At 53.8% G+C, this 20,051-nt stretch overlaps 6 protein-coding genes across 6 annotated transcripts; 5 read left to right on the top strand and 1 right to left on the bottom strand.

The window, feature by feature from the left end:
- Positions 1-372: 372 nt before the first annotated feature.
- Positions 373-2,549, bottom strand: POSPLADRAFT_1132644 (hypothetical protein; the record flags this gene model as incomplete). The annotated part of the gene is made up of 7 exons (XM_024484236.1): positions 373-422; positions 485-837; positions 884-904; positions 962-1,178; positions 1,377-1,597; positions 1,762-1,841; positions 1,905-2,549. 7 exons carry the CDS (start codon positions 2,547-2,549, stop codon positions 373-375), a joined length of 1,587 nt encoding a protein of 528 aa, XP_024342835.1.
- A 1,041-nt stretch (positions 2,550-3,590) lies between these two features.
- On the top strand, positions 3,591-5,307 carry POSPLADRAFT_1131263 (hypothetical protein; the record flags this gene model as incomplete). Its single annotated transcript, XM_024484051.1, has 4 exons — positions 3,591-4,737; positions 4,796-5,138; positions 5,195-5,217; positions 5,276-5,307. 4 exons carry the CDS (start codon positions 3,591-3,593, stop codon positions 5,305-5,307), a joined length of 1,545 nt encoding a protein of 514 aa, XP_024342834.1.
- Positions 5,308-6,909: 1,602 nt separating this feature from the next.
- On the top strand, positions 6,910-8,754 carry POSPLADRAFT_1132081 (hypothetical protein; the record flags this gene model as incomplete). The annotated part of the gene is made up of 8 exons (XM_024484169.1): positions 6,910-7,349; positions 7,408-7,552; positions 7,601-7,705; positions 7,757-7,855; positions 7,913-8,279; positions 8,339-8,473; positions 8,534-8,597; positions 8,661-8,754. 8 exons carry the CDS (start codon positions 6,910-6,912, stop codon positions 8,752-8,754), a joined length of 1,449 nt encoding a protein of 482 aa, XP_024342833.1.
- Positions 8,755-9,652: 898 nt separating this feature from the next.
- On the top strand, positions 9,653-11,782 carry POSPLADRAFT_1068885 (hypothetical protein). The gene is made up of 6 exons (XM_024482320.1): positions 9,653-9,903; positions 9,973-10,762; positions 10,820-11,025; positions 11,086-11,167; positions 11,236-11,322; positions 11,375-11,782. The coding sequence occupies exons 1-6, from the start codon at positions 9,679-9,681 to the stop codon at positions 11,524-11,526; spliced, it is 1,542 nt and encodes a 513-aa protein (XP_024342832.1). The 5' UTR covers positions 9,653-9,678; the 3' UTR covers positions 11,527-11,782.
- Positions 11,783-12,446: 664 nt separating this feature from the next.
- On the top strand, positions 12,447-13,888 carry POSPLADRAFT_1093588 (hypothetical protein; the record flags this gene model as incomplete). Its single annotated transcript, XM_024483110.1, has 4 exons — positions 12,447-12,668; positions 12,761-13,529; positions 13,586-13,767; positions 13,820-13,888. Coding segments are annotated over 4 exons (1,242 nt in total), but the record flags the coding sequence as incomplete, so codon positions are not given.
- A 1,705-nt stretch (positions 13,889-15,593) lies between these two features.
- POSPLADRAFT_1131359 (hypothetical protein) lies at positions 15,594-17,769 on the top strand (the record flags this gene model as incomplete). Its single annotated transcript, XM_024484069.1, has 5 exons — positions 15,594-15,815; positions 16,196-16,973; positions 17,031-17,218; positions 17,275-17,344; positions 17,507-17,769. The coding sequence occupies 5 exons, from the start codon at positions 15,594-15,596 to the stop codon at positions 17,767-17,769; spliced, it is 1,521 nt and encodes a 506-aa protein (XP_024342830.1).
- Positions 17,770-20,051: the final 2,282 nt, after the last annotated feature.

The raw sequence follows: 20,051 nt of genomic DNA, 5'->3' as shown, positions 1-20,051 counted from the left end.
GGCATCTAGAGCATAATTTCATTGATGTCTTGCGCTCGCATCCACCTCCACAGATATTAGTGAGACGTGCGACGCAAGGCTAGAGCAACAGTCAAAGACACCGTGGTTAAATCGATGTTACGTCTCTGAGATGGCGCTAGCTGCACGCGTCGAAGGAAACGTCCATTGTGCTGATTCAAGGCTGATTCGAGGAGAGGTGAGAAGGGCGGCCAAGGGTGGCGTCAGCTGGAGAGATCGAAGAATTCCATATGCGGGCTGAGAGATCTGGACCGGCTGCCAGCGCAGGCGAAAGGGTGCTGTGCGCGATGAAGCTCTGGCCGGGCGAGTCGTGAGGGAGACGTTGTGTGGCCAACTCTTCTCTCTCAAATTGCGTCAGTCTTTTTGTGATTGTCCTGCGCCCACGGATGACTCGGCACCTGTAGCTGAATAAACATATGTCCATTGCATTCCTCCTTCATCAACGAGCGCATACGGGCGGACGTACCTTGCGCCTCTGGCGCTGCGGGGCTCAGATATGTGTCAGAGCCGGCCGTTGCATCCTGCTGTGGAATCCCACCATCACTGGCGAGTTCGGTAGCTACTCGCGCATTTGAGGAAAGCGACGAGAAACGCGTCTGAGCATCTGCTGATGACGGCGAGCCGATCTGAAATGCCGCAAGGACCGCACCGGAGTCGCTGCAGGCAATCACACGACTGTCGGCGTCATTGGTACAGCTTTCGTCGTCGACTCCGATTACTGCGCTATTTTTGACGTTCTCCTGTGCAGCGCCCCTCTCGACTCTATAATGTTTCCAAGACTCGGTCTTATAATCCCAGCGCAGTCCGATGCTGGACAGACTGTATCACCAGATCGAAGAAAACGGTGAGCCAGCTATTAGCATACCTGGTTGAATTCACCAATATGCTATGATTCAATAAATCGTCCCTTCAAGCCGGGGAGCACAACTGCATGATTATGCACCCCAGGATGCCGCGTTCGTCAAGCTTCGCCAAGCACACCCTAAGCTCGTTCGCCCGCTGCTCATCCTGAATGTCCAGCCCGTCGGTCGTGTATATATCGACATTGATGTGGGCCAAATCCTCAAAAAATGGTCGGGAGAGGATAGCATCGAGCTGTGGGAGTTTCTCGATCAGCATTCCAACTTTTACGTCGTGGAATTCAGCATGGTAGAATTGCACTGAAATTCTGGATATATGCGTGGATGTCACTTGGGATAGGGCATCAATTATGGGAGTACATAGGCACGATCCATTCTCGACTCTGAAAGAGATGGTGAAATCGAGATGTTCGAGGTATGTGTTCTCCGATATATCGAAGTATGGCGCTTTACAAATAGATTGAAATTACTTGAGCGGAATAATTATTTGAGACGCACCTAAACTCTGGTCTGAATGTGGCGACGCATCTTCACTATTTAGGGGAGGGAGACGTCCCCATAGGCTGAGACTAAGATGATGCAATGATTGCCCAGAGTGTCTAACGAGCTTATTGAGGGAGATGTCGGAATCTGTCATGACCCGGAGGGACCGTGACGGACAAAACTTGATGTCTCGAAGTTTGTTACTAGTGCCAGTTGTAATGAAGAAATCGACAAGACTATTCATGGAAAGAGGATCAGAACGCCTATTGGACTGAAACTTGACCGCTACCAAGCCTGATGGTAAACCCGGGTGCGCAGGAATGCTTCTGAGGTCGAAGTCGTGTTTCGAAAATGTGCATGGCTCCCGAAAGACGAGATTTTCGAGGGCGAAAAGGCGCACAGGAGGCGAGCAAAGGTCGTGACTGAGGGAAAACCGACACCCAAGAGAGTCAGTGTTCGGACAGCGCTCCATGGATACACCTGCGGAGGAACACATAGAGGAATCAGGAATGTGCGGGTACTGACGGAAGCCATGAAACTGACCAGTTCGACGAAGGGCGGACTGGGCTCAGGAGTATTAGAGGTTTTGCCCAAAGACAGTATCTCCAGCTGTGTGCGCGGCAGGAGGCGGAATTGAGAGATGGTGGAAGCATCGAAAGGTGGCCGAGTGAATCCTACATCGCAGAGAATGAGCTGTTTGAGGCGCGGGAGGGCGCACACCAGCTGGCCAAGCATCAGAATCGTCGGGAACACGACGTCATAGAGGATGAGGGAGGTGATCGAGAAGCGAGCCAGGTCGCGGAAGACGGCGTCCGCATCGAGATCACGCGACCGCCACACCGCGCGAGAGATGCCCAGCATTTCGACAAAGAGCCATTTACCAGCGAACCTCGATGCAAACATCGCCAGATGTGGAATCGGTTGGCGCCCGTCATCCCAGTGCCCGCCATGGATGAACACTTGGAGTGGCCTACGCCAGCGCCGTATCTCACCGCCAGGAACCTGCACTTGGATGCGCTCCACCTCTTCCGTACTTATGAAGCTCATGTTCCCCAATAAGCACTCTTCAGCCATCGGCCGGAACTCTCTGCACACCACTCGGCATCGTTCCAGCGCGTCGTACTCGCCTTCCTTGGCCAGGCCGTGGAAGATGTCCAGCCATATCTCATTCGGGAAGGGCAGCACCATAGTATGCAGAGCACTACAATGTGCCCGCCGTATCTAGTAAGATATCAGCATGCCTCCCGACTCGGAGCGCGCTCTCCGATGAAGCTCACCGCAAGTGTGAATGGGAGACTTTTTTAGTCCGTTGAGACCTCACAAATCGTAGATGGGATGCACCCGTCGTGGCGCGTATACATTTGCTCTGTACGGGTCATTGATATATCAATACTGAATCCCTCCATTAGCAAGACACCGTGTACCACACGCATCGCCTGCTCTTTCGATCTGTGTTATTCGTCCTCGCTCGACGCTCCAGGCCCTCTATCAGTCCCTCATGTTCATTAGGGACGCCGCCCAGGCCCAGTCTTAGTACCTGTTCTCTCAGGGGAATCGTCAGCCATCCTCCACATCGCCCTCAAGGACATGGGACAACGTGTTTGACAAGGCGGAGCCAGTTCCATCATTACCCAATTCAAAAAACACTTTCGGTACAGCGAAAGAAAGCGATTGGAAAGGAAAATTTAAGCGTCCAAATTGGTCATGTTCCTTACTTAGCGCGTGGCTTATCATTGTCGAAAGCAATCCGAGTCGCGACCTTGGAAGAGTTTCCTCAGGACACCCATGTGATTGATCAGGAGCCGCACTGCAGGAGATACCAGATGATGCCCCATGTTCAGCATGCGTCCTTTCCGGCCTCACACATTGCGTGAGGCGTTAAGATAAGACGAATGAGAGCGATGAACAAATGAAATCGGTCATCAATCAATTACATTGGAAGTAGCAATTGAGCGGAATGAAGTGAGACGCACTGTCACGCGCAGAGCCAGACACAAGGCTTCCCGTGGTCCTGAGAGCCAAAAGTGGTTCCATATAACCCGCAGGGAGGGCGACGCCGCATATCTCTGCGAGGTATTTACGTCTGGACCTTCCCCGACCTCTCAGCCCTCCGGTCGGTGCAAGGCCTACAGTGGGCGCTCCCTTCTGGTGCGCAACGGTGCCATCGTACGGGAATGTCAAATGACACTCACTCTGGACTGTTTCACCACAGCGGTTGCCCCGACGGCTATGCCTCGGCCCCTCCCTCTAGAGGTTTGGTTGCTGATCGTCGATGAACTTGGTGCGGCACGCGAATACGATGCGCTGGAAGCTTGCACAGAGGCCAGTGGCAAGGAACTCGAGTTGCTGAATGAGAGAGCAAAGAAATACATTCCAAACGAGCTGAGATTTAGGACGCCGGAGGAGGTAGCGAGCATCCAGGTGGCGCGGAAGCTGGGGTGGCTGGGACCAAAGTGCGTGCGCATCGAGGGTGGAGAGCATCGTGGTGAGCGGCTGCCGATTCCACACCTGGCGACATTCGCGTCGAGGCTCGCACGAAAGTGGTACAACGTATCGGTGCTGGTGATCGAGAGAGCGGAGTGGCGGGCGCAAGATCTGGATTTCCCCTCCCTCTCGCTCAGCCTGTGCTACTTCGCCTCAATCACTCATCTCCATCTTCATGATGTTGCCTTTCCGACGGTCCGCACGTTTTGGCGTCTCGTCTGCGCATTCCCGGACCTTCTCACGCTTCGTGCCTATGACATCGAAATCGCCAACACTGCTATCGACGCACGGACGCTCACCGCCTTGCGCCTTCTGTCCGCTCCTGTCGAGCTGCGCGTAATAGAATTCGTCACCGAGCAGCCTAGAGACCTCGCAGCGCGCGCTGATTGTGCCAAGCTGTTCCAGGTGATCATAACGCAGGCAGTGCCATTTCTGAAGACGTCTCCATGGAGCTTGGTATCCGAGCTGGATTTCCAGCATGTCACCTGTCCGACGGCTGCTGCTTTTGCACGCTTGCTTTGTGCCCTTCCCACCCTCAAGAAACTCTCCATTCGAGGGCCGTGCAAGTTCTCGGAACAATCCACAGACGTCCCGGACATGACGTTTCGATTGGACCGACTCGATCTAGGCAAGGACTTCTCTCTGCAGTCTGAGTCTCAGTCAGTGGATGCTCTCATCGGCCTTTTCACTCAACCTCGTGCCGGTGGCCGCCTGCGAGATATCTCCGTGTGGCTGTCTCCGTACCTTCGTGTAATGACGAGCACAGATGTTGCCCTCAATAGACTGGTTAAGCATGCTGGTCGATCACTGAGTGGGCTTGGCCTAAGGGCGCTTCCGGAAGATGGCTTCCGAATGTACAGCAAGGCATCCCTACTTGCAGCCCCAAACACAGGTGCGTCGCATAACATGATACTGTACAGCTCACCCACGATCATACGCTCAATATATAGTCCGTTCCTTCAATATCGCGGCGAATACAGACCTCAATTTTCTTGGCTGCTCGATCGACTTCAAACCTGAGGACAAGTTTCAGGATTCTCCTCTGATGGAGCTGTTGAACAACGTCACATCGGGATGGATGACTCACGTGTCTGTGACTTTTCATTTCAAGGATGCAGCCGGTTTGCCAAGATTTTGGATTGCCCTCCCACAGCTCGATTTAGCCCTATCCAGAAACGCCTTTACAAAGCTCCGCAGTGTCCGAATACACTTGTGCGGCATTGAAGTGACTTACATGATTCGGAACATCATCACGTTGTGTTTTCGGAGGATAAACAAGAGTTATATCCTGCAGTAAGTACCCCCATAGCGTCCTCATTGCTGTATTGACGGACGTGTGTTGTTCAAAGTATCGACACGGGTAATCTAGCAGGTATGACATACACCGAGATTCAGCCAGTGGAATGTTCGCTGACGACTGGTGTCTGCAGGTATATGGAACAGATACAACAGTTACGACTAGAGGTCCCTCGCTCGTGCTGGGAATGAAACCCCTGTTGTCTCACACATCTCACCAAATCTCAACACTATCGTGGCGCTCGTCGATTGTCCCGTATATGCTCTGCAAGCCCTCATCCGTACATCCCTTTGAGCTCCAATTGTCCCCTCCCGCTGTGACGTCTGCTGGCGGCATCGTCCCGTCGCACCGAACTCAACATCATTCTGTGTGCGCACGGGTGTGCTGGGAATAACCCAAGAGGACAGTAAACACGTGCCAGCACGCACGCAGGCAGCGTCTTCCGCAAACGCAACTGGATGGGGAACCGGTCTCTATCTCTTCCGACTGATACACATTGTCTATCCTCGCTACCCACCCATCATTCTGTGCGACTGGGTGCTCCGATGTTGGGTGTTTCTCCCGCTTTGACGCGCTCATGAGCTCCCCTCGACCTGCTCGACTTTTGTTTTCCAACAGCGTCTCGACCCCCCTCTCTGCTCGCATGCTCGCACCTCGCATCGTCCGCGACAGTACCGTACCATCCCATCACAGCACGATCCAGGATGTGCGTCAGTTCGGACTACCCTCGTTCCATCCCGTTTGGCGTCGTTTACCGGCGCCGCGCGGCTCGCTCTCCGCTGCTGTGTGTGCTCAGTACGTACTGCTACTCGCCCTCTCTGTCGATATGCCTTGCATGTGTCCTGCTTGTCCTGACTGCTGCTATCGTGTTTTGTATGTGCTACTACTCGCTCCCGTGCTCTGCTCTGCTCGCTGTCTTGGATGTATTGTTTGCTTTGCTCAGTTATCGTTTGCGTTGCTCAGTTATCGGTGCTTGATATCCCATTTCTCATGTACAATAAACGCTCCTGCTCGAACCATTGAGTTGCATGTACGTATCCGTGGTATGCAACACTGTTCATCAAAACGAGTGATTCGCCGTCAGCAAACATCGGTTCAACCACTCAGAGCGCTTGGAGCACGGTGGCAAAGACACTAAGAGGTAATGCGTCATGCGTATGCTCAGATGACAAGAAGTTGGCAGGATGGGTACGTTCGACCGCGTTGCTGATCTAATTGCAGCTTTTGGACATATTATGCAACACGGGAATCATGACTTTCAATCCTCGTGCGGTTGATCAAATAGCTGTACCTCTGCATATTCGACCTCGTGTTTGAAGTGAAGAATAAGCATATACGAGCTGCTCGAATATCTCCCAAAGGACGGCATAGATCCATACCATACCATACGTGTAGGCCGCCACTTCACGACGGTAGACATTCCACAGAGCATCCCGCTCTCCGTCAATATATGTTCCGGCCGCTACGTACAATGTCATGAGATTATATGAATGACGAGCGAGTATCAGAACACCTAATTTTGTCTGTTCTTGTGTCTAGATTATCCTGGGAAGTCACCGAGATGCAGGTGACCTGTCAGGAAACGGTAATCAGGGTTCTCCAAGGTAGGTCTACAGAAATTGACACCGCACAAACCCGGGTTCTATTGACCTCGCAAGCTATCGGCGAATTCTCTTCCCTGTTTGGAAGATCAATAAGGACATTGCATGAGGGTGCACGCTCATATAAAGGCAGCGCATACAAGGGTATAGCCATATCTCTCACAGCATGGCCGTCCCCTTCATACACCTCTATATCGACGGTGGCGAGTGCCCCGCGAGCCCCCAAGCGACCTTCGACGTATTCAATCCTTTCTCCGGGATGCTCGTCACGCGTGTGGCCTCTGCGTCTCGCACAGACTGCAAAAGGGCTGTGGATGCTGCGGCGGACGCGTTCAGGACCTGGGAGCATTCACCTCTCGGTAGTAGACGCGACTACCTGCTGAAGGCAGCTGACCTCCTCACCACGCCGAGATATCAGGAGAAGGCTGCGTCAGCTCTGAAAGAAGAAACGAGCGCGGGAGACTTCCTGGTCGGATTCAACCTCCACGTGGCGACAGAGTGGCTGCGCTGGATCGCGACGTTGGTGTCTGAGCTCAAAGGCGAAACGTTCCCATCGTCAGTTCCAGGTGGACAAGTCGTTGCGCTACGTAGGGCACAAGGCGTCATGTAGGTCTTCCGCGGATAATAATCACGTCACGCTCACCGAGTATGTTTTGCAACGTAGACTTGCAATAGCACCTTGGAACGCACCTCTGTTTCTCACCGTCCGGGCTATCTGCTATCCCATCATCTGCGGCAACACCGTGGTGCTCAAAACCTCAGAAATCAGCCCGCGATGTCAATATCTGATCGCAGAGCTGCTCGCCGAGGTTAGTCCGGTGGTTCGGTGAAGTTATAGCGGACATAACCAGTTGCAGGCGGGCTTGCCGAAAGGCGTTCTCAACGTGATACACACGTCCAAGGAAGACACACCGGCGAGAACAGCGGAGATCATAGCTGACCCCGCTATCAAAAAGATCAACGTTTGTGGTTACGACGATGTCTAGTAGGCGAGCTCACAATTGTGAGTATAGTTCACAGGAAGTGATCGCGTCGGCAAAATCCTCGCAGCGGAGGCGGCGAAGTACTTGAAACCATGCGTTTTCGAGCTTGGAGGAAAGGCACCGGTGATCGTAAGCCTTCAAGTCCTCATTCTAAATGCACCACGAAATGCTCATTCAACACCAAAGGTCCTCGACGACGCCGACGTGGAGCGCGCCGCCAAAGCCATCACCTTCTCTGCGCTGCTGTTCTCTGGTCAGATCTGCATGTCGACAGAGCGCGTCATCGTTCAGCGAGGAGCAGGAACAAGCCTCACCAAAGCGCTCGTGGACGAGTTCAGTAAATTTAGGTCTGGCGGCCCCGAGGAGAAGCTTGGTGCACAGTTCTCAGAGTCATCCGCGGAGAACATTGTTTCGATGCTGCGTGAGGCACGGGCAGATGGTGCAAGGTTCTTGCTCGGTGATGGAAAGCGAGATGGCGCGGTGGTGCAGCCACATATCGTGACCGGGGTCAAGCCAGGTATGAAGCTCTGGGAGCGAGAATCGTTCGGACCGGGTGCGTAGTGCATTCTCCCATTTGCATGTTTGGCTAAGCGAAGACGCCGACGCTCCTAGTTGTAACTCTAACTGAAGTCGACACGATCGACGAAGCCGTCGAGCTCGCAAACGCGACCGAGTATTCGTTGGGTGCAGGCCTCTGGACCACGAATGTACACCATGCAATGGATGTGTCGATGCGCATAAGAGCAGGTACATGAAGTCTAGCCGCGCTTTGTCGGAAACTGTGAGCTTGATACATATTTGCACCAGGCTGCGTAACCGTGAATGGACCTACCGCACACCTGGAAGATGCCAAAGATCATACGGGGCTCGGGTAAGTGTCGTTGCCAAACTACCAATTGCTGTATCCACAGTGCTAATTGGGCCGAATGTAAAGTGGAGCATCAGGTTACGGCCGCTTCAGTGTCCACGAATTCACTGACGTGCGAATGGTGGTCTTAAATGGAACGAATTCGCCCTCGTACCCCTAGCATAGCGTCCGTATTGTCCCTGAATGCCTGTGTTCTCAATGCCAAGTAACGGTTCATGGCTTGATCACAGCCTGTAGGGCGCACTTAGCAAGACAGAGCCAATATCTGCCTTTCAACTTGAAAACGCAGTCAGTGGGTGTACGTAGGTGCTCCAAGATCACCGCAATGCACATATACAGAATGGGGGCCAAGAAATAGTCAGATCCAAGCCAGTGACGACTGAAGGGCCAAGTGCCACGGCGCTTGCTTGGCTCTTAAAGCTGGACTTGGCGCTCATTTCCGTGCCCACGCTGGACCCGGCAAAGTATCGTCACAGCCACAATTTACCAAATCAAGACGTTATTTCTATGGCCCGCTCATCCCCGCTGGAAGTCCGACTGCCCACACTTTGAGTTCAACAGGTCTAGCGGTATGGAATCAGCTATAACATTAGATGTGAAAAAATGCTTCTTCCCATCTGATATCCTGTCAACCCGTGGTTGAAACGAAGGCACAGTCGTCAGGTGCACGACATCGCCGTCTCAATTCCGCCAATTCCGGAAGTTCTGGACCGGCCAAAGACCGAATACACACAATACCAGTATGTTTTGTAACAATATCATCACAATATATGCAATCCTGGGTACTGACGCACAGTGTTATTATGAACGCACGTGGCTCTCGCGACACGTCAATCACACGAGGTGTCAACGGCGGACATGTTCAACACTGAACAACGGCATACTTGATGGTCGACAGCGCTGGCGTACTTGGCGATAAGCGCCGAGAGTGACTCTTGTATACGCTCTCCGGGGCCGGGAACATCGTGCCAAGTCGTGCAGACGGCGCCAGTGCTTGAATGATCCTGCCATATAATGTCAATTCCACAGACGCTCAGGGACCGAGCATTCCTTCTCTCTTGCTTTCTAAGTCTTCTTGCCCGACATGGCCTACGCGGCCTACTTTCTCTCCTTTCTCCTCGCTGTCGGGCTTGCTAGTGCGGACCCTATTCACATCCCGCTCACTCGCAGGACGCACCTTGGCCGCCGTGCGTTGCTTGACCGTCTCCCGGCAGCTGCAGACCATCTGCGTGTCAAATATGGATACAAGACCGCTGCGTCAAGACTAACCGAGCGCGGCCAGAGTGCGAACATACCCATCATTGATCAGGTGAGCCCATGGGTCACAAAGCGACATGCATTTGAACGCACTAATGCGCGATATTCATTTTCTCCATAGGATTATGACTCTTCGTATGTAGGTATCGTATCCATAGGCACCCCGCCCCAAAGCCTTCCTGTGCAGCTGGACACCGGCTCTTCCGACCTCTGGGTCGTCTCAACGTCATGTACGGAGTGTGAGGAGGAGGACACGGCCGCATTCAATCCCTCCGCGTCCTCAAGTTTTAAGCTGAATACCACCACCCCATCAACGTTCGGTGCACCTAGCGGTGACGTCGTGCTCTCATATGGCAGCGGCTCAGTCATGGGCACAGTTGGGTCCGACACCGTCACCTACGGGGGTATGACAATCCAGGCGCAGACGTTCGTCGCCGTCAACGCGATGGACGAGGCATTCTTTGAGACCAACACGACGGGCATATTGGGCCTCGCGTTCCAGGGCCTCTCAGTGACACAATCGGTCCCCTTCTGGCAGGCGCTCGTCGGTGCGGGCCAGCTTTCTAACCCTGAGATGTCCTTCTACCTCGCACGCGACGACAACGAGCCCTTCGCGTCGTATGATAATTTCGGCGGTGTTTTTACGCTCGGCGGCACGGAAAGCTCGCTGTTCATCGGTGACATTGACTATCAGGATCTCGTCGGCAGTCCCCTCTACTGGACGCTCTCTGTCTCTGGCGTCACCGTCCAAGGTTCTCCAGTCAGCATTGCTACAGGAAATTCCGCCCTAGCGGCGATCGACACTGGCACGACATTGATCGGTGCTCCAGCTGCCGCCGCCGAGGCCATCTACGGCGCCATCACGGGGAGTCAGGCGCTCACAGGGGAATACGAGGGCTACTACACGTTCCGTAGGTGTCTTCTGAAGCTGGAGGGCCGCCTTGTCTGCTAACGGAGACCATCTGTAGCGTGCTCCACCACTGTCGACGTGTCCATCGCATTTGGTGGACGGTCATGGCCGATTAACCCAGCTGACATGAACCTCGGAAGTATCGAGGGCGAGTCGTGCATAGGCGCTGTCTTCGTAATAGACCTCGAGGGCTCTGAAGACGCTGCGGCAGATACCGTAGAAGCTGCTGAGATTCCCACCTGGGTCGTCGGTGATGCGTTCCTGGTGCGCTGGAATTGTCCAATGTAGTGGTAGTTCGAGACATGCTCATGGGCACCGCTACAGAAAAATGTCTACAGCGTCTTCCGAGCGAATCCCCCTGCGGTAGGTTTCGCTACGCTTACTGACAGCGTAGCTCAAGGCACTGGTGCGTCAGACAATCTTCATTAGATGCGAGATGAAATCGTGCAGCTCATCGTCAATTCGGCATTCTAGGTTCCTCCAGCGTGCTATCAGGCTCGTCTACTACTACCATCCGATCCGCGAGCATCACTGCGAGCGGAAATCCTTTGCCAATCACCAGTAAGAAGAAGCCTGCTTTTTGATCCAATACTTGTGCTTATAACGGTTCCAGGTGGGACTAGCAGCGTGCCGACAGGCACTTCAAGCGCCTCGTCGACGGCCACGTCGCATGCGTCGTCAGCTGTTGGCTTGACCATTCCTTCAACCCTTACTTCGTGTGTTCTCGCCTTCGCTGCGGCGCTTTCCAGTTGGATTACTCTATGATGATCTCGGCAACGAGCATACGCAAGGGAGCAGTTTGTTGTGTTATTTCACAGTATCTGTGCTCTTACTGATTGAATGACGCGAGAGACACTGGTGATGGTTCTGCTTTTCTAGGGGACAATGCTGGGATACTAGGACTTTGTAAAGCGCATTCAATCGTTGATTTGGCGCATTCATTAATCGTGTAGCATGAATGTAATGAGTGGTACTCATAGTTAGGGTTAATTATAGGGGACCGACTTGTGCTATCATGGGATGATAATGATGACCGTGCCCGATACTCGATGCAGTCAACACGATAAGTATCCACACCGACATTTCATATAACACTCTACTTATCCAATTAACGGATATGCACGCCTATATACGCGATCGACTTGTCCTCGATCGAGATTCGGATCCACGACGCCTGATTCTGTACCGTACAGTGCTTATCCTATATGACCTCTGTGAAACTTTGCAAGGGAGTAGACGTGGCCGATAGCTCCGGACATTACGTATAATCTGTTCGGCACCCAACAACGGTTGCCGTTACAATTGTCTCGTGCGCTCCGCGGGGTACTGCGTATACCACAGAGCGCCAAAGACTTCACGACGATGCTGTGCACGGGAGCAACGTATCAAGATGTACTACATCTACTTTGTACATCTGCGCTCTAAATGACATACAGGAACACCGCATTTGGGACAAAAAGAGACAGCTTGGGAATGATACTTGCCTCGCTCAGAGACCACCGCCCCAGTCAGATCACCCACTACCGAAACGATCACCATCAGCCAGGGGCCACAGCGTCGAACCGAATCGTCCATTTATTTGCAATGAGTCCAGACTCTCACGTCCGAGATGCGCAGTTGCCTACGGGTCATTCAGCTTATATACCGACAGGCATTTGACGCGCAGGCACCGCCCGCTAGTGATGCTCCCCACTTCTCTCCTCTCCCTCTTGCTATCCCTGGCCGCCCTTGTAGCGGCGGACCCAGTCCACATCCCTCTCGCTCGAAGGTCAAACCATGCCCGACATACGTCACTCAATCGCCTGGCTGCGAAGGCCAATCGCGTTCGCGCGAAGTATGGGTACCCGACTGTAGGCTCGGGCTTCAACAAGCGCGCGACGACTGGTGGATTGGCGATGATTAACCAGGTACGATTGTACTACTTTCTTGCGCCTCCCGTATACGCCGGGGGAAACCAGCGTCGGGCTGCGTTTGTTGCGCTGACAGCGCGAACACGCAGGAAGAGGATGAGTCGTACCTCGGCCAGGTGTCCGTGGGCACCCCTCCGCAAGACTTCCTACTCATTCTCGACACCGGTTCCTCCGACCTCTGGTTCTCGTCTACCGACTGCTCCGGATGTCCATCTGACACGCCCAGCTTCAGCACGTCCGCATCTTCCACGTACAAGCCGAACACGTCCACAGAGAGCATTAGCATCACGTACGGCACTGGAAGTGTCGACGGTGTGCTCGGCTCCGACACGGTCAGTATGGCAGGCCTCACCGTCGCGCAACAGACGTTTGTCCTCGGACTCGAGCTCGGCAAGGACACGCTCGACCAGAACGTATCCGGCATCATGGGCCTCGCATGGCAAGGCCTTGCGTCCTCGGATGCAGTGCCCTGGTGGCAGGCGCTCGTCGCGGATGGCCAGCTCGCGAGCTCCGAGATGGCGTTCTACCTGACACGCTTCAACGGCGATGCCAATGCGTTGAATCTCGAGCCAGGAGGATACTTCACGATTGGCGGCACCAACAGCTCGCTGTTCACAGGCACCATCGAGACCCACGATATTCTGAACAGCTCGGATCCGACGTTCTGGATGATCACCATGTCGGAGGTCGCAGTGAGCGGGAAGAGCGTCGACAAGCCGACGGGCGACTCGAGCGCGGCGGTGATTGACACGGGCACATCGCTCCTCGGTGGGCCGTCTGCGGACGTTGCGGCGATATACAGCGCCATCCCAGGCAGCCAGGCGCTCAAGGGCGAGAACGCAGGGTTCTATTCGCTTCGTAGGCGTCTTGCCTCGTTGTCCGCGGCGTGCACCTGACTGTACTTCCTCGTACAGCATGTTCTGCAACAGTGGACGTGTCCATAGCGTTTGGCGGACAGTTGTGGCCCATCAGCACAGAAGACATGGTGGTGCCTGCTGGTGAGAACCTATGCACAGGCGCGATATTCGATTTAGATCTTGGCTTGAATGTCACGGGAGGAGACGTTCCAGCTTGGATTGTAGGCGATACTTTCCTGGTGCGTCGCGCTGCTGGATCCCCCATATTGCGGCACTGACGATGAAATAAAGAAAAACGTCTACAGTGTCTTCCGAGCGGATCCCCCGTCAGTGGGCTTTGCACAATTATCCAGCGCTGCGGGCGGCTCCGGTGCGTCCATATATTGCGCTGCCGGGCATTTTTTTCGTACTAACGCCTATCAATGCGTGCAGGATCTTCTAGCGGCACTACGACTTCGACCGGTGCTGGCAGCAGTCCCAGTGCGTATTCATAAGTACTTGACGCGTCGCAAGTATACTCATGTGTGCATCTAGCCAAGAGCAGTGCGATGGTCACACTGTCTAGTTCTCGTGTACTCGCTACAAGCGTGGTCTTTTTGTTCACGACCATCTTCTTGTCTGACTGGGACAACCTTGCTTGGCTACTATAATGGTAGCAGCGAGATAACGCGAAGGCGCAATTCGCAGCTCTTTGTGCATTGCCTTTTGGGTCGATATTGGACGCTGATTTAACGTGTCTTGCCGGCATATGCGGGCTCATGCTCCGGCTATCCAGGATAATGTTCTTTCCAACTACGAACACATTGTACCAGAAATATCAGCAATATATCATTGTGCATGTATCTTAAGCTCTCACCTGAAGTCAGTGATGAGCATTTTCGCGTACTGTGAGTCGTGATCTGGTTTTGTGCCAATGTGCACTGTGAGCTGAACCTGCCTGCCAGTTAGATCGTTATGTCAATCAAAACTTCAAACTCGATACCGTCGGTGTTGGCTACATCGAGCTGTGCGGTTGTCTGAGGGAGTCAACTATTGAGTGTCCGAACCTACCTGACCTGAATCGGAAGGAAGTGTATCAGCTGAAATCGCAAAGCATCCTCAGGCGTTTCCTCAGGCGTTTCACAGAACAAGGACACTGATGCCTCCGGGCATGATGAATGGAAGACTGCGGCGCCAGCTTTCGTGTCACGGGCAAATGATAGGCAAGCTATGGTGCTTGGTCCACATTAGCCAACGCACGGGTGACACAGAACGACAAGGTTAGTCCTTGGGGGCGAGCCACCATATTGTGGACTCTGATGCTTGTTGATGATACGCCTCAGCGTGTTCCGGTCTTCCACCCTAACTCAGACCTCTGGATGCGCGCTCATGCTTACTGGAGCTCACCTGGGCGATGGTGAGGCCTCCGAGTCTATGACAAACCACTAGCTCGGCGCTGTATGTTTCGCAAATTCCACCGTTCTGAGGGGAAGTGCAGCCATTGTGTGCGACTGCGCAGATAACTCGCGGTTCTGGCCTTCCCCATGTAGACGCACTCTGCCTAAAATTGGACAGCATAACTCAAAATGGCCCTGACCATTGGCTCCTGTGGTCTGTTCCTGTCTGCGCTGCGGAACCCATCGGCAAGGCCGCGGCCTGGCACGATGCATGATACTGCGCACGGGAGCCCTAATAATACGACGCGATGTGAACTTCCAAGATTCAGCGGACTTATGCTGTATGCAGCGGTTCGGGAAGCAGCTGGGCGGCAAACTGTCTTAGCAGGAAGTCAACGAGATGTGTTACCAGCAAGGGGCAACGGACGACAAGGACTGCCTTGCGAAGGACAAAAAGCGCATATGGCCAAGTGGCGAGTCCAGAATTGTTGAAGGTCGACGGTGGGAGTTGATTTGCTTTTGTTTCCGTTGACTGCGGCTGCGGAGGTCACGGCTTGGACCTCTTACTAAATATAGCAAGCAAGGCAGTTCTCCACCACCACGGGCGCTTACGGAGGCTCCACGGTCTGGCTTGTAATCCCTGCCTGGTTTGCAGGCACCGTTCCGCTCCTTGTTTCCGCCCGTCCACCATGCTCTACTCTTCCCTCATTCTCCCGCTTTCTCTTGTAGGCATTGCCCTCGCTGATCCTATCACCATCCCGCTTTCTCGCAGGTCGAATATCCGTCAGGACGGGTCTCTTCGACATTTCACCGCTGCTGCGGACCATGTCCGGGCAAAGTACGGCTATACAACTCTCGCATCGAAGCTCAGGAGGCGCGGGCAGACAGTTGGGATTGCCACGATTAATCAGGTATGTCTTCGTGTTGTCCCTGCAACAGCAGATTGGTTACAGGTGCTGGGGAGCATTGGTCCCCAAGAAACGTTTGAACCCCTCACGACCGATGTGGCGGCAGTTGAGCATCGCTAGAATCGATGTTGAGGCATTCAGGGGCTGGTCTTTGTGCATGAGGAGGAACACATGCCTGAAATTGAGTGCACGCTGAGTGCGCCGCGGTTTGGCAATCACAGGTGGCATGCGCTATTCCCCTTGAGCGCAACGTATGCACTCGTACACACCGCTTCACTCGCTCCAATACGCGCCGTCTATCGCAAACTCCGTGAATGCGCATATTTTGGACTCCTGTGCAGTTATAATGATGGATGGTCGTGCTTACTCCACTCCCTTGGCAGAATTATGATTCGTCGTACCTCGGCACAGTCTCCGTGGGCACACCAGCACAGAGCTTCCCCGTAGTCCTCGACACCGGCTCTTCCGACCTGTGGCTCGCCTCGACGTCGTGCTCAGGTTGCCCCCAGGACACGCCGGAGTTCGACCCTTCTTCCTCGTCAACCCTGAAGCAGAACACCACAACTAACGCTGGCTCGGGCATCGAGATCCAGTATGGTAGCGGCGCAGTGAAGGGGACGCTCGCCTCGGACAAGGTCTCGATGGCAGGCCTGACCATCGACCCGCAGACGTTCCTTGTCGTCGACGAGGTCTCGTCCCAGCTGCTCGACGGAAATGTCACCGGCATTCTTGGACTCGCCTTCCAGAATCTTGCGTCGACCGGTGCGGTGCCATTCTGGCAGGCGCTCATTTCCGACGGACAGCTCTCGAGCCCGGAGATGTCCTTCTTCCTCACGCGCTTCGTGGACGACGAGAACGCGCTCACGGAGGAGCCGGGAGGTATATTCACGCTTGGCGGGACAAACAGCTCGCTCTTCACAGGCGACATTGAGTACCAGAACCTCGTGAATAGTGGTGCACCCACGTTCTGGATGCTCAGCGTCTCTGGCGTGACGGTACAGGGTAACAGCGTCAGCATTCCAACGGGCGACTCGGCCCAGGCGGCCATCGACACGGGCACAACGCTCATCGGCGCGCCTCAAGATGCGGCAAAAGCGATTTGGGCGGCGGTCCCCGGCAGCCAGGCACTTACTGGAGAGTACGATGGCTTCTATGCGTTCCGTATGTGTTTCATTCTTTCGTATGCGGCAAGTAAACTGACCTCGTACGTATCTTCAGCGTGTTCGACGACGGTTAACGTGTCCATGGCGTTCGGCGGTTCCTCGTGGCCCATCAGTCCGGACGACATGAATCTAGGTGTGATCGAGAATAACATGTGCATGGGCGGTATCTTTGTGCTTGACCTTGGGTCTTCCGTGTCGAGTGGGAACGGCAACCCGAGCTGGGTCGTCGGCGATACGTTCTTGGTATGTTTATGACGTGAGCCTCGTTTGCGAACACTTCCTGACTTATGGAATTGCAGAAAAACGTGTACAGCGTTTTCCGCGCTAGCCCCGCGTCGGTGGGCTTTGCCCAGCTATCCAACAACGCAGGTGGTTCATCCGGTGCGTCTGCCATCACAAATTCTGTCTCATTTTCCTCGTTGACCTCATTAGCAATCTCTTCGTCTATCTCTGCCCACACCCACGCGCCGACGCCAATGTCTTCGTCAAACTCAACCATTGGCTCGACTTCACTCATTGCTGCAACAATAGGCACGCCCTCAGGTACGATCGGCTCTGCAACTGTGACTGGCACCGGTGTCCCTCTACCCTCGGCTAGCGGTTCCAGTGCGTTTCCTCTCCAAACTTCATCTCCCTTCGCGAGACTGACCGGTGCATTGACAGGCACGAACACGGCGACGAGCAGTTCCTCCCATGCCGACGCTGTGCGACTGGCGAACCCGCTCACTGTCTCTGCGGGTCTGTTTGTCTCGTTCGCAGCGAGCGTGTTTTCGGGCTACTTCGTCCTTGCATAACGAACCGACACCGACATTTGCACTCGCTTTTGGACGCTTCTGGTGCTCGTCAGTGTTGTTGTCCGTGTTGCTGCTATCGCTCATTATCTGGTTAATCTCTACTTGACGCTTCGGCACGACCATTATATTCGTACGTACCTTCAATATCTATCGACATATCCAACGGTGTAGGAGTCCTGTACTAGATTATCATTGCATTCTATTCGCCGTAGTCTGACTGCGGTTAAGTGTGTGATGAGTGGCCCTGCTGTACTAATAAAGGTGTGAGTACCACGTTGTTAATTCTCAACCAATGTCTCGGATGGATATAGGTAAAACTTCATCACATTTGTGAGGTACTCGACATGGGGGCAAATGATTTAGATTCTCTTACATGTCAAGAATTTGGTAGTCTTTATCATACAGTGGTGAGTAGCATCTCTAGTCTACGGGAAAATCAGGAACACTGATAATGTCTGTCTAGTCACATTGCAAAGGCGTCTCTATCAGCTACATCTGGAGATGTATTTTGTGTTGGACACCTAGCGCATCGCCTCCTAAAACATGATGGCGGCGGATTCATCTATCTCTACGTCGACCAGACAATGCTTCCCAGGCATAGTGCTGAAACCGGTGAGGTTGACTACCTTTCCTGTGATGGTTGCATCTGTTGGCCCGTGCTGCCTCTTGCTCTGCCGCCCGACCTTCCAATCCGGGCAATACGGCTTCCCCATTCAGCACGGTCGCTCGTGACGTCATTGCCCGTTCTTCCATCATTTTGCACAGTAACAACAGTAATGCCTGCTAGCGCACCAACGTCCTCTTCACTTCGCCTCCCACCTACAACTTGCCACACGCACGCTTCCCCCACAAGCCGCGACACTTCATATGTCGACACGTCTCACGTAGTTGCATCGCCCTGCCGCTCTGACGTGTCCTGCGTCACATAACATCACATAGCAGTGCACGTTGCGCATGATGTTGTATCACCCTGCGTCGTGCATGTCCTCTCCGTCGTAACGCCAGCACATGCCGACACTCCTTGTCCTTGCCCCCACATCGTTCCGAAATCTATGACCTGCGCGCATGCGTCGCACGTGGCGACTGTGACGACGACGTAACGAGCATAACGACGACGCGCCCTCAAAATGACGATGACCATGATGCATGGCGCCCCTGTCTCCTGTACACAGCCCTGCGCGCAGCGTCAACGAGCGGGGTGTCAACCCCAGTCAAAATCGCATCTGAGCAGATCCAGGGGAATTGTGGTGTATCGGAGCAATTGACGTGATGTCAGAATCTCCGATAGACCACGTTATGCCCCACTGTACCCGAATCTGGACTGAAACTGAGTAGCATATCGGAGCACATCAGTGCAGAACGAAACTATCTGAATATTCTCGCTATGCTCCGATTGTTCATATACGCTCTCATTGTTTACATAAGCTCCATTTGTTCGAATATGCTCCGTTTGTTTATATACATGCTGTTGTCCTTAAACAACCCACTGCCCATGCCCAGAGATGCTCCACCACTTGCTGCCAGCCTGACCACTTCTTCTTGTCTTCACATCTGCAAAGCTGCATTCCCCCTGGTAGAACAGTGGTTCTACGGTAGCCTCGGGTAGGACGCACCATCTATAGCTGTCACGACTTGGTACGGCGTTTAGCCGTCTTCTAATTTTTTCCTTTTTGCGGGCTCAAACCCACGACCTCTATACTACATGCCTGATATGGACCAGTGTTGTGCGAGTCGTCGAATGATCGTGCAACTGTCGTTTAGTCGCATGATGTCTGTCGCGACTTGAGGTCAAGCGACTGGGGAAAACCTAAGGGCTGGGGGCGTCCGACTAAGTCTTACCGAAGCGATGGTGAGCTACGCTCAAACCTAAGGCTAGGGACAAGTGAATGTATTAGTTAGTAAGGTAAGAAAGGAATACAAATGAGGGCTTACTGATCTAGGGACAAGAGGTCGAAACTGAGGTCCCTAGGGCAGCAGAGGCCGGCTTATATACATGGGGAGATAAGGGCAGGCTGTGCGCATTGGTCCGTGTGCAGCTGGTCCGTGCGCAGCATGCTAACGCGGCCCCGGGGGCCAGTGAGTCAGAGCGGCTGTGTCAGCGGAGCCCAAGCTGTGCCGTGCGCTGCCGCCCTATCTAATCTAATCGTACAGTAGATAGTGATGCATCCATATCAGGCAGGTAGTACAGAGTTCGCGGGTTCGAGCCTGTCACGAGTTGGTACGGCGTCTAGCCGTTTTTTTAATTTTTTCCTTTTTGCGGGCTCGAACCCGCGACCTCTGTA

The sequence above is a fragment of the Postia placenta genome (assembly GCF_002117355.1).
Source record: "Postia placenta MAD-698-R-SB12 unplaced genomic scaffold POSPLAscaffold_2, whole genome shotgun sequence".
Taxonomy (NCBI): Eukaryota; Fungi; Basidiomycota; class Agaricomycetes; order Polyporales; family Adustoporiaceae; genus Rhodonia; species Rhodonia placenta.
Note: the sequence above shows the minus strand (reverse complement) of the source record. Positions and strands in the feature narration are given on the sequence as shown.